Source organism: Penicillium nucicola (genome assembly GCF_028828085.1).
Source record: "Penicillium nucicola strain IBT 29836 chromosome Unknown utg000003l, whole genome shotgun sequence".
Classification (NCBI taxonomy): Eukaryota; Fungi; Ascomycota; class Eurotiomycetes; order Eurotiales; family Aspergillaceae; genus Penicillium; species Penicillium nucicola.
In genome coordinates this window covers 1,272,100-1,284,570 of record NW_026643127.1, presented here as the reverse complement: position 1 = coordinate 1,284,570, position 12,471 = coordinate 1,272,100, and the positions used below count along the sequence as shown (strand labels likewise).

The 12,471-nt window shown below is 50.1% G+C and overlaps 4 protein-coding genes across 4 annotated transcripts; 2 read left to right on the top strand and 2 right to left on the bottom strand.

The window, feature by feature from the left end:
* Positions 1-1,255: 1,255 nt before the first annotated feature.
* On the bottom strand, positions 1,256-2,938 carry N7511_004054 (putative spindle poison sensitivity protein Scp3; the record flags this gene model as incomplete). Its single annotated transcript, XM_057126479.1, has 3 exons — positions 1,256-2,530; positions 2,612-2,733; positions 2,824-2,938. The coding sequence occupies 3 exons, from the start codon at positions 2,936-2,938 to the stop codon at positions 1,256-1,258; spliced, it is 1,512 nt and encodes a 503-aa protein (XP_056985369.1).
* A 484-nt stretch (positions 2,939-3,422) lies between these two features.
* N7511_004053 (uncharacterized protein) lies at positions 3,423-7,402 on the bottom strand (the record flags this gene model as incomplete). Its single annotated transcript, XM_057126478.1, has 9 exons — positions 3,423-3,455; positions 3,510-3,919; positions 4,087-4,129; positions 4,180-4,257; positions 4,309-4,350; positions 4,896-6,266; positions 6,316-6,435; positions 6,484-7,219; positions 7,293-7,402. The coding sequence occupies 9 exons, from the start codon at positions 7,400-7,402 to the stop codon at positions 3,423-3,425; spliced, it is 2,943 nt and encodes a 980-aa protein (XP_056985368.1).
* A 566-nt stretch (positions 7,403-7,968) lies between these two features.
* On the top strand, positions 7,969-10,895 carry chl1 (DNA helicase; the record flags this gene model as incomplete). Its single annotated transcript, XM_057126477.1, has 8 exons — positions 7,969-8,092; positions 8,143-8,147; positions 8,203-8,293; positions 8,345-8,511; positions 8,560-9,186; positions 9,238-9,903; positions 9,952-10,122; positions 10,179-10,895. 8 exons carry the CDS (start codon positions 7,969-7,971, stop codon positions 10,893-10,895), a joined length of 2,568 nt encoding a protein of 855 aa, XP_056985367.1.
* A 349-nt stretch (positions 10,896-11,244) lies between these two features.
* N7511_004051 (60S ribosomal protein uL15) lies at positions 11,245-12,016 on the top strand (the record flags this gene model as incomplete). The annotated part of the gene is made up of 3 exons (XM_057126476.1): positions 11,245-11,276; positions 11,404-11,602; positions 11,798-12,016. The coding sequence occupies 3 exons, from the start codon at positions 11,245-11,247 to the stop codon at positions 12,014-12,016; spliced, it is 450 nt and encodes a 149-aa protein (XP_056985366.1).
* Between the last annotated feature and the right edge of the window lie 455 nt (positions 12,017-12,471).

Sequence of the window (12,471 nt, the reverse complement as noted above, 5' to 3'; positions counted from 1 at the left end):
GCTGATAAGCATTTTATCCTGCATTTACCGAAAATGGCATTCTCGGGTTCTGTCAAGAACATTTCCAGTTCGTAATTCTTGGCCATGGGGGCATTGGAATTGACCCTGTCAGTTAATATTGGACTGCAATGAATGGCTTGATTACACAGCTACCATTGTGAAGACGGAGTCTGAAGGTATTTGTGTCATGTTGATAATAATGATCCTACTATCACAATTCCCTCGTTATTTCCCAGAAAAACACCCTGGCAGATTGGTTTCCAAACAGAAAATAAGGGTCTTGGTCCAGAAATGGGCTCTTCTCCGTCTTTGGACCATAGCATGAAATTCACAACATCGTCAGCGATATCCTCGCTCCTATATAACCTGAGAACTACATCCACAACTTCGACCTATGATAGAAGACGAACGCATTCTAGGTCTCAAGGATACTGATCGCTACGTCGTCATATACATTATGTTGACCACCAATTCAACGTTAACACTTCCAAAAAATTACTCAAATATTTTTGGATTAGTCTATTCCCCGAGAATAAAGTAACAAGCAATCGCCTGGCATAACACAACCTCGTGTTGATGCCCGAAAAGATGGTTATGTCAACATGCAAACGCGATACAACAGTACAATCTCATAGAATCGATACCCACTCTCCAGTGAACATGACGAAAACATAAAGAGATCAAGAGAGAATACCAAGTGAACACTGGGGTAGAGTCGTGAATTCATGAACCGAATAAAGTAAAAACAGGCAGAAAAATAACATAGAGTAGAGATCACAACCCATGTACAAGATAGTCGAGGAAGATAATCCCCATGGAGTAAACACAGATAATGAAAAAAAAAAGCAGAGATTAATACAGTAGATGGCTGGCCGGAAGCCCAATGGAAAGCACATGTGACATGACTGGTCTAGATGATTTCGAAAGTGGTCGGGAAAGAAAAACGATGCTGTTGGGCCAGTTCTATGAAGAGGAAGCTTTTGTTGCCTTTTTGTTTTTGCCAAACCAGATTCTCATGAGAAATATCAGCCAAGGTTGTATCTGTCTTGGAATCCTCTTTTTTTGGTTCTCTTGTGATGCTCCCTTATGCGTCCAATTGAACTCCAATTTCCTTTTTTTTTTTTTTTTGAATCTTTTGATGTGTATCAGCATTGTCCGCGGATGCGGACATGTCTGGGGGCATATCTTCGTGATGATTGTTTGAACATTGAACAAATAGGGCGGGTTATGCGGTGGTAAATTCTTCATTCCCGGCTCAGGGGGCGCCGCTCCGCTTGTTGCCCTCCTCTTCTTCCATGGAGAAGACCAGATCGCTCTGCTCCTCTTCTTCGATCTTGCTGTTGGTAACCGGAGAGGAGATAGCTCGGTCAATGCGAGCCGAAGGAATAGCGGTGTGACGAATGGGAGGGTGAAGTGACATGCCACCAAGCTGTTCGGAGATCATAGACATCGAAGATTGACGTCCAGGGCTTGAAACAAACGGTGAGCCATCATGGGAAGCACGGCTGCTACCAATAGGACCGAGGCTAGGACTAGCAATTGGGTTCAATGATGATTCACGCAGGGGAGATCCAATGTGGAAAGAAGAAGAGCCGTGTGACTCCTCTTCTTTGCGTTGACGCTGCTTGGCAAACAAGGCCCCAAAACGAGATGGACTCGATGCCAAAGGAGAACCAGTTTTGGAAAAGCTGGTGCTAGTCATGCCAAAACCACTGATGTCACGGTGACTAGAGCCCAAGTCATTGTCAGTGCGAGAGAGCCGACGCAGCTTCTCCTGTGGTGTGAGAACATCGTCATGCAAGTTGACTGGCAAATAGTCTTCCTCCATCGGGAAGTTCTCGTCCCAATCCTCGAGAGCGGTAGGTCGGGGCACACTAGCGGAAAGCATGCGCGGCTTAACAGGGCGGGAAGAATGCATGAACCGAGGACCGGTGTCTTCGGGAGCTGGAGGCGACGATCCAATGTTTGAGGAAGGCTTCCTCTGGAAGCTAGAACCGTAAATGTCATGGAGATTGCGGAAAGCATTGTTCAGCGCGGGTCTCTGGGCCGGAGGCGATTCTAGGCCAAATTGCGATGGCATCGAAGCAGCCACCGGGCCATAACGAGCAGCATGGGAGATGCCCTGGCTGTCAAATGAAGCAGGAAGCCCCGCATCAAGAGCAGTCAGGTGGTTGTTGTTGGGCGACATCGGGAAGCGAACATCTTCGGCTGGGGACCCATACTTAGATCCGGCATCGGAGGCAAGGCCCGTGTCAATTGTTGGGATCGCATCATAGGGGGGCTGTTGCAGGGATGTGTACTCCTCCTGCGGGGGGAGCTGCGGGGCATATCGAGGCTGCTCGTGACCGTTCATGCGCTGCTGCGAGAGAACAGAGTTGGTAAGAGCTGAGTCCTGGTTAACATATGCCTGCGGGTTCACTCGGCCACCCAAATTGAGGTGGCCACCCATGTTTCCAGTTGGCCGGTTCACTCGTCGTCCATCGGGGAGGATATGCGCCAGTGCGCATTTGGCGCCGAACTTGCAGTTTCCCTAAAGATCATAGCCCTGTTAACTTCCGAAATCTCCAAAATTTGAACAGCAAGAGTGCAGATTCCTGTAGAAATGGCATACCTTTGTGAAGTATTTGCACGGGGCGTAGTCAATTCCTGCATCAGTAGAGTGTAAGAATGGACAAGCGGGGCCTGCCTGACAGGCACCCTGGCGGAAGAATTTGCAAGGAACATGTTTGGTGTCTGCATATGCAATTGACGCAAAGAATTAGCCTGCTGGTCTCGGCTCAGACTATGGGAGTATCTAGGCATCTGTGAAATCTTTTCACTCACTCTTGTTGCTCTGGTTCGGAGGACTGCGGGCAACGTCGAGTCCCGACTGACTGCGGGTATGACCATTCTGGGGCGCTGCCCCCGACGAAACTGGGAGAGGTGCACGACCTCTCATCTCTGCTTGACTGTGTTGACAAGATTAAGGAGGACGAGAATACACCTGCATGGAGAAGTGGGAGGGGTTTGGAGATTGGAGAGGGGAAGAGATAGGCTCGGCGGGCGGTGGGCGGAGGGTCAAGAGCGAACTCCGAGTACAAAATGAGGTGACTTGTAGTAGCATGCAATAGAGTCGATTAGCTGCACTCATTCGTTTAGCTAGTTAAGCTAGTAGGAAATATGTTCTAAAATATACTCCTGATCTTCGATCTTTCATAATCTCTCCTTCGCTTAAGCTTTCCTTCGTTCCCATGACAAAGTCCATCTGATTTCCCTTTGCCTCCCACCGTTGCCTCCATTCCAGATTGCTGCAAACCGTCGAATCAAATGTTCAGACCGGAAATCCAGGCTCGAGCAAGTCTCCGCTCAGACTGAAAGCCGCAAATGTCAAATGATGTGAGTGGAGACTGGGAGGATCACCACACGATCATCGTCATCGCCTCTTATTGGAGCGTTCCTTCAAGCCCCAAAGATTCCTAGGCATTTGTCAACATTCTGATACAATAGACATGAAGCGTCTCATAGCTTACCCACAGCTCCGGGGCAGTCACGTTCTCCGGAAGAACCTCAGAGCATTGTCCCCACAGCTCACGACAGATTCGACGGCGAATGCCGGCCTGTCGCTGCCATTGTTTCCACTCGGTTTCAAGTTTTGCTCTTTCGGTCGGCGAGATAAGAACCGTTTTATCCTCGTGGCGGCTTGCCAAGCGGGCCTGGATCGCCTCTTGTTCGCTTTCTAAACGGGCAATATCCTGGCGAAGATCAGACACCCGGGGTTTGGCCCCCAAGGCTGTCAGAGCGGCTCGGGCCTTCTTTTCATTGGTTTTGAATTCTTCGAGTTGGCTTTGAAGGTTTGCAATATGTCGGCTTAGCGCGGCTGATGCCTCGGGCGTAGCTGTATCCGAAGGATCTTGCAGTGCATGGTAGACGGTCTGTTTGCCTGTGTGAATGTCGTAGAATTAGCAGGTCCCTTGTATAAATAAACAGGACTTGCCTGAAGTTCTTGCTTCGATTTGTTTCTTTTCGTGCAAGTCTCGCAGAATCTTGGTGGCTTGGGCTGATATATATTTATTAGACGAACACTTTGACTCGTGATGCCAAACTAACTTTTGGTAACTTTGTTGTGCAGATTCGCAGATATATCGATGGCCTGAACTTGTCAACCATGTGTCTTTAGCTTCCCGGGAATGGACAGCAAACCGAGTAAGGACGACTGTCCCAGACAGGGTTAGTTACTGTGAAAATGCCCTGGATGATTAGAGCCGTACTTTTGCTGGCCTGCACAAGAGGTAAGCTACAAGGCAATCAACGGCCTCCAAGGACACTCACGCAGGTAGTCACAGACGATTGAGGCATCTTCGAGTGGTCAGTCTTGATCCGGAGCAGTCAGTTAGGAACGCACCATCCTTTCCAGTAGTGGCATCGGGGTTTACTTTTCGAGGAGCCATCATGGACGAGCAAGCAAGACAGTAAGAACAGATAAATGATGAGTTGGGAAAGATTGAGTCGAGAAGAGGCGTGACAGCCATAAGATATGGATCTCACGTGGAACTACTACACGGGGACATTGAAAATTGGAAAATTGAAACAATTCATAGCTACTCCTGATATCTAACCCAAAAAGACTCAAAAAACCGAATACTATATGTCCAAGAAGATACCCCGAAGTCATTGATCCGGGGTGAAAATGCAATTTTCTCATAAGGTGAGACCATTCGCCTCCCGGACGACGAGCCTTTTGGGTCCCCGGGATGATGTGAAAGGGAAAAAATGCAAAACACGAAATTGAACACCTGGTCTGCAGTACAGCGGACGAAAATAATCGCAAAGAAGGACAGAAAAGGGACAGGGGGTATCACATCACAATCTAGAAAAGTCAGTTCTGGCTCAATGATTAATGGATTGACTTGACTCACGCAATCACTGTCATTCTTGGCACTAGGGACGCCCATCTCTTCAAAGGTCTTGGGTCCCTTGCCTGGCAGCTGACCACCGGGTTTGGCAGACTTTCCAGCGACACTTCCGGCAGTGCTGCCAGCGGAAGATTTGGGAGGTGCCGAGGAGGTTGACGATGCGATGGAGGGTGGTGGTTGAGGTGTGGAGGATGCCGATCCTCGAGATGGCTGCCGAGATTCTGTGCGAGGAGGGAACCCGGGAGATCCTGGTGGGCGTGGGGAGGTCGCAGTTCTAGGTGAAGGCAGCCCAGACTGGACAGAAGACTGGGCAGAGACAGGAGTTCTGATGGGCTTGCGGTCCGGAGGGGTCTGGTTGAGTTGTGGCGGCGGGCGTCTGCGGTCACCTGGTGGGGGCATTGGTGCAGAATAACCAACATCGAGACGAGGAGTTCCGCTGGGACTTATCATGTTGGCAGCCTGGGGGCTTCCTGGTCCGGCAGGTGCGCTCATGGGTGTGCCAGGGCCAGGCTGGCGATAGCTCATGGCTCCAGGAGGTGCCTGCCCATAGGACGGAGTACGGGATCCCGGTCCACCAGGAGGAGGACCGCCATAGCCCGGCGGGCCATTGGTCCGGAGGTTTGGGTTGACACCAAAGGCAGAGCTTGGGCGAGGATCTTGCAATTGGTAACCCTGACCCGGAGGCCGAGGACGAGAGGTTTGGGGACGATCGGGGTATGGAGCAGCCGAAGGGGGACCGTCAGACAAGCTCATTCGCGAAGGATCCGGCATTTGGATATTCTCGGGTGTTTCATCAATAGACCCACCTCGCTGATGGGCTGAATATCGCGTGGATTTGATGCGTGAGATCGCAACCTTCTCGTGGTCCTTTCTGGAAAGCGTCTTGGAGCGCGAGATACTCTCAATCCGACCCGATGCATCCTTGTTTCCACTGGCGGCGGCCTTGGCATACCAAGACCGAGCTTCTTTGATATCAACTGGCACAAATATACCAACCTCATAAAAGTAACCAAGAGCGAATTCGGCGGTGGGAAGTCCACTCTGGGCAGCGCGTTGCGCATACGTAAATGCCAACTCATCGTTCTTCTCGAACACACCCTCGTGTCCACAAAGGAACCATTTACTGATTGCCATCTCAGCTTCAGGCTCGCCCTGGCGAGCTGCCAGTGCGTTATAGTGCAATGACAGCGCCGGGTTGAAGTCGCAACTTAGCTGACACAGCTCGTATGCAGCACCCATTTTGACTTGGGCTTTAGCAAAGCCGTGGTATGCAGCTTTTTCGATATTGACACGTGCCGAATTTAGATCAAGAGGAAGAAAACTTTCTGGGACGCTCACTTGAGGGAGCTCGCGAGCCAAAAGCATACCGTAGACCTATGTTCGATATCAGCATATATCAGGCCGTGGTTTGAACGGAACTTACGTATGCGCCTTGAGGTGCATTTTGATCGCAGGACTGAGATGCCAATCGAATATACTCCAACCCAGTGTTAAAGTCCTGGATTTGGCCATGTTGTCCAAGGAGAATCATCATTCCAAGGCGCTGCAGAATGTAAGCCTCGACTCAAAACACGGGTTCCACAATACTCACATAATACGAAGCAGAATCGGCTTGTGCAACGCCCCGCTGATAGTGCCTAATCGCCTTCTCCGGCTCCCCCGAGCTTTCGAACTGCATTCCGATCCGATATTCGGCACGCGCATATCCCTTCTCAGCGGCGCGGGAGTAGCATCGGAATGCCTCCTTGCGATCCTGAGGATACCCGAATTTAGCGAACTCCAGCCACATGCCCTTGATAAATTCCGCTTTGGGATGACGCTGCTCGGCCAAAAACCCGACGATATTCATGGCGTCGACCCGCAGCTGCCGTTCAATCTGTGGGGTCTGCGGGCGCGGTGGCTGAGTCAAACAGAGGCGGGCTTCGTTCTGCGCCGCCACCTCAACAAAAGCTAGCGCGTCCAGAGCCCACGCCAATTGCATCTCTGGGTCTGTAGTCGAGAGCACCGCCATCCGTGCGCGTTCTAAACTGGCTTCCCGCTGTTCATCGGTGGGAGGCACATTCGGTGGTGGATTCCGCAGCACGGGGAATGGCGAAAAGTTGGGGTGATCCATGCTATCATACGTCGCAGATTGCGCGTAGGAACTCGGGTCTTGAAACTGGTTCTGTTGTGGTGGTCCTTGGGCAGCGGACGAGGTTCGCTCGGGGAACGGAGCCGGGGCGCGTTGGTGCTGCGCGGGTGACTGCTGACCACGGCGGGGGTCGCGGGTGTTATACTCCATCTGAGCAATGTTGTCCTGCATGTGCTCCGGTACATCGGGCATGACTCTGCCGGGATGAATCAATACTCGTAATTTCGGCATCTTGCGGGGATAGATGCTAGAAAAGTAGATTGCCTTACCGCTGAGGAGAGGGGGATATGACCTCTGGCATGTAAAAGTCATCCTGGCCCCCTGGATACCATGTCGCACCCACGCGTGGCTGACCACGGCCCTGTGGCGGTCTATTCATCATGGAAACGAAGTGGGGTGGGGACAATAGTAGACAACAAGCAAAGACCGAGTATCAGACCGTGCCTTTTACAAAAGCCACGTACATTGAAGACATATGAGGGGAAAGGAGAGAAGGAGGGGGGGGGGGGGGGGGGGGAGCATCTAAATGAAAAAAGTGCGCCAAGAGAACAACTGGAGCCCACTTGATGCCAGCCAAACACCAAACTTCATCTTCACTTCTTCTCCACCCCCGCCAGGTCAAACACCCGCGTTTATTAATAGGGAAAACATGGCAGATCGATGGTCTCAGCCTCATATCTGACAGGTCTCAGACTAGGCAATGTGGCAATAACCAAACAAAGAAACACTTTCAATACTTTCAACACGTCCAAACACTTCGTGCCTATACTCCCGTGCTTTTCTATTGGTCTCTGTCATCGTGCAGTAGCCCAGGACCCGCAAACTATTGTCCCCTTTTTTTTCTTTTGACTGGAGCCTTTGGAACTCCACTGCCCTGTTCCATTTTTATCCCTTCAAACTCTCGGGTTGTTCGGGGACTATACCGAAATTTGCTACTTTCACGTCATGTCCTCCACTATGCGCGATTTCCATCATCCTTATACGCCATACGACATCCAACAGCAATTTATGCAGGCCCTGTATGACTGTTTGGAAGAAAGCAAGATCGCCGTCTTTGAGTCCCCTACTGGTAAGCGCGGTTTGACTAGCTGTTTGTGTTCAATCTAACGTGCCGTGCAGGTACTGTAAGTGCATCAGCCACAGTCAGGGATCTCAGCGTGCTAAGCCTCTTCCGAGTAGGGAAAATCCCTGAGCTTAATCTGTGGCTCTTTGACATGGCTTCGGGACCATAAGCGCCAGGCATTTCAGGAAACAGTCGACAATGCAACATGTACGTCTATTTCGACCACGTAAGATCGGCTGGCAGGCTGACATGTTTCAGGCGATGAGGATGAGCCCGAGTGGATGGTCGAGTTTGCCAAGCGGGAGTCCCGTCAGGCTATAACCGAGAAGCGACAGGAATTTGAAGCGCGGCTCACCAAGATCCGCCAAGAAGAAGAACGCCTAAAGCAGGCCCAGAAGATCTCTGATCGCCCGAGAAAGAAGCAGGTATGTATATCTCTGACGTGGAAAGGGGCCATTCACCAACCTGAATAGCGACTCGACGAACCAACGTCTGAGACTGTCGACGAAGAACAATATGTTCTTGATGATTATGATAGCGATACAGAGCAGAAAAAGCCTGACTCTGGCAATGAGGGTCTATCTGCCAGCACTTTGGCTTTGTTAGAACGCTTTAAAGGACAGTTTTCTTCTCAGAAGAAAGAGGAAGACAATGACGCAGATGATGAAGTAAAAATCTTCTACTGCTCAAGAACGCACTCTCAGCTCAGTCAATTTGCCGGTGAACTACGACGAGTCACATTCCCATCCAGTATACCGAGCGATCTTGATCCAGAGAATAAAGATGAATCCTCCACACTTGAAGAGCGTGTGAAACATCTCTCGTTGGGTTCTAGGAAGAACCTTTGCATCAATCCCAAAGTACGGGCATTGGAAAACAGCACTGCGATTAACGAAAAATGTTTAGATTTACAACAGTCCGGTGTGGCAGCTGATAAAAAGTGCAAATTCCTTCCATCTAAGGACGATGAGGCCCTGTCCATTCAATTCCGCGACCACACTCTGGCAACCATCAAGGACATTGAAGACGTAGGCAAGGTCGGCAAAGAGCTTGGGATATGTCCCTACTATGCATCTCGTCCCGTTATCAAACATAGCGAGGTCAGTTCTAGGCATGCGATGTATGGCATCTAAGAAGCTAACGAATTCCAGATAATCACCCTCCCATATCCACTGCTGTTGCAAAGATCAGCCCGTGAGGCTCTAAATCTGTCCGTCAAGGGTCACATTGTCATAATCGATGAAGCCCACAACCTAATGGATGCAATCGCCGGCATCCATTCGGTGACAGTCACACTGAGCCAGCTGCAAACTGCCATCACACAGTTGACGACATATGCGCGCAAGTTCAAAAATAGACTTAAAGGAAAGAATCGAAACTATGTTGCTCAGGTTATCCGGCTGGTGAGCTCGATTGCAGACCATCTACGACCAATCTCTCAGCAAAAGGGACAAACAGAAGGATCACTGCAGACATCAGATCTTATGGCTGGCAAAGGAGTCGACCAGATCAACCCTTACAAACTATCTCGGTATCTACAAGAAAGTAAACTCGCCCGGAAAGTGGATGGATACGTTGAATCCGCACAAGAGTCTCAACCTGGCCGCTCAAAAGACAAGGCAACTATGCCGGTCTTGTTCCATATCCAAAGCTTCCTTCTTCCTTTGATGAACCCGTCGGAAGAGGGAAGGCTCTTCTATCAAAAAAGTCAAGATGATATCATGCTGAAATACATGCTTCTTGATCCTACAAATCACTTTCGCGAGATCGCTGAAGATGCCAGGGCTGTCATCTTGGCTGGCGGTACCATGTCTCCGGTAAGATTTTTTCTCATCTACAACACCATATCCTAACTTTGGAAATAGATGTCAGACTATGTAAACCATTTGTTTTCATATCTGCCCCCGGAACGACTTGGTACATTCAGCTACGGCCACGTTATCCCGCATACCAATCTAGTGGCACAGTCCTTGACTCAAGGGCTCTTGGGGTCTGAGTTCGATTTCACCTATGAGAAACGAAACTCTGAAAAGATGGTACGATCGCCATAACCCAAGATAATCCTACTGTGTTTTACTAACACTTACTTAAGATCGTGGACCTTGGTCGCACCTTAGCAGGCCTTTGTCAAATCATCCCAGATGGCGTTGTTGCTTTCTTTCCTAGTTATGACTACCTGAGCCAGGTTGTGAATGTCTGGAAGAAACCGATTCCCAACGGCAATGGCCAATCCACCCTTGATCTACTGGAACGAAAGAAGAAGGTTCTCTATGAATCTCGTGAAGCTGTGACATCAACGGACGCCTTGCTAAAGGAATATACCGATGCAGTTGAATCGGGGTCTGGAGCCTTACTGCTTTCCATCGTTGGTGGAAAATTATCTGAAGGCATCAACTTCTCTGATAAGCTAGGACGAGGCGTTTTTATCATCGGTCTACCATTCCCTAACATTCACAGCGCTGTCTGGCAAGCAAAGATTCAATACCTTGAGGAAAAGGCCTACAGGCAGGCGTCTGGTTCCGAGTCTGAAAGAAAAGCAGCAGGCAAGGCGGCCGGAAGAGACTTCTATGAGAACTCTTGCATGCGTGCAGTGAATCAATGTATTGGTCGAGCTATTCGACACGTGAACGATTATGCTGCGATCGTCATGATTGATCGTCGATATGATTCGCCTCGCATCCAAACAAAATTACCGGGTTGGATTCGAGGGAGCCTGGTGCCAACACCACCCACGCGGGCGGCTCAGATGACCGTGCAGAGACTTTCCAAGTTTTTCGCCGAAAAAAAGCGAAGCACAATACCAAAATAGAAAATTCCAAGACAATTAGCAGACCAGCACGTCGCATACACCGAAACCAATGTTGGTCACATGTACCTCCAACAGATGTCAACTGGTAGTTCGACATATGATGTCAATTCTGACAAAACAGCCCTAAGTAGACACGGCAGAATGGACAAATGGTAGGCGGTGTACTGTCAGCATTTCACGTGGTCATGACAAAGATAGGGTCAGGGCTTGACCCTATCACGGGACAAGCGAATTTGTTAGCGCACACTCTAGCTTGCCCGAGCCTGGATTTCAACATCCAAGACGGAACGACCCTCCCCCTTCAACGCCCAATACATAACGGTCTTGTCGAAACACCACCGCCGACAAGATGCCTACCCGTTTCTCAAAGACCCGGAAGCAGTGAGTCGACACCCTTTCCTGTGCCGTCTATCTCGAATTCTTTTTTCACGCAGATCGCGACGTCAAAAAGATCATCTCGACATCGCATCTATCGAACACATCACTAACCTTTGATTTCTTCTCACAGCCGCGGCCACGTCTCGGCCGGTTACGGTCGTGTCGGCAAGCACCGCAAGTCCCCCGGTGGTCGTGGTATGGCCGGTGGTCAGCACCACCACCGTACCAACATTGACAAGTTCCACCCTGGTTACTTCGGTAAGGTTGGTATGCGTTACTTCCACAAGACCAGCCAGCAGTTCTGGAAGCCCACTGTCAACGTTGACAAGGTACGTTTCAATTTCAATATCCGAGTCGAGCCGTGAAAAGAAGATTTGTGTGGATTGGTCCGAGTGCAAGGGAGAATTGGATCTGGCAGAAGAACACGAATGAGGAAAAAAAAACCTCAAGACCAATCCGACATAAATTCTACGGCACACGTTCTTATCTGGACAGTATCGCTGACCTTGAGTCTTTTTTCACAGCTCTGGTCCCTCGTCCCCGCTGAGCAGCGTGATGCCTACCTGAGCGGCAAGAAGACCGACGTCGCCCCCGTCATCGACCTCCTTCCCCTTGGCTACTCCAAGGTCCTCGGAAAGGGCCGTCTCCCCCAGATCCCCGTCGTCGTCCGTGCCCGCTACGTCAGCCGTGACGCCGAGGAGAAGATCAAGGCCGCCGGTGGTGTTGTTGAGCTCGTCGCATAAGCGTTGATTCGAGTTGGTGTTTCTAGAGAAGGCGGGTGAATAGGGGCAACATCAGCCCTGTGTTCGGTCTTGCGTGAATCAAGTTCGTTCGCACGGAGGACGATCGGAAACTCAAAATGAGACTGTCGGGATCGAAAGGATCGGTACTGGCGATCGAAAAGAAAAAGGGTTTTTTGTGTATGCAATATCAGCATAGCATGGCCTCCGAATGCCCTTACGATTTCACATTGTGTTAAACAAATACCATAAGGAGGATTTTTTCAACTTGTTCATGCGCAAGCTATCTGAGGGCTACTGTTTGTGTCAGTATTCTGATACTTGCCCATGTAGACTGGATGGTCAACGCTGCTTAGTCTGGGACGTGTATGCTTTGAATGTTGTCTCCGACTATGGGTTACGTCCTCGTAGAACTGTCTCTTGTGGTAGGGTTATGTCGACTGCTAATTCGTGTTTGA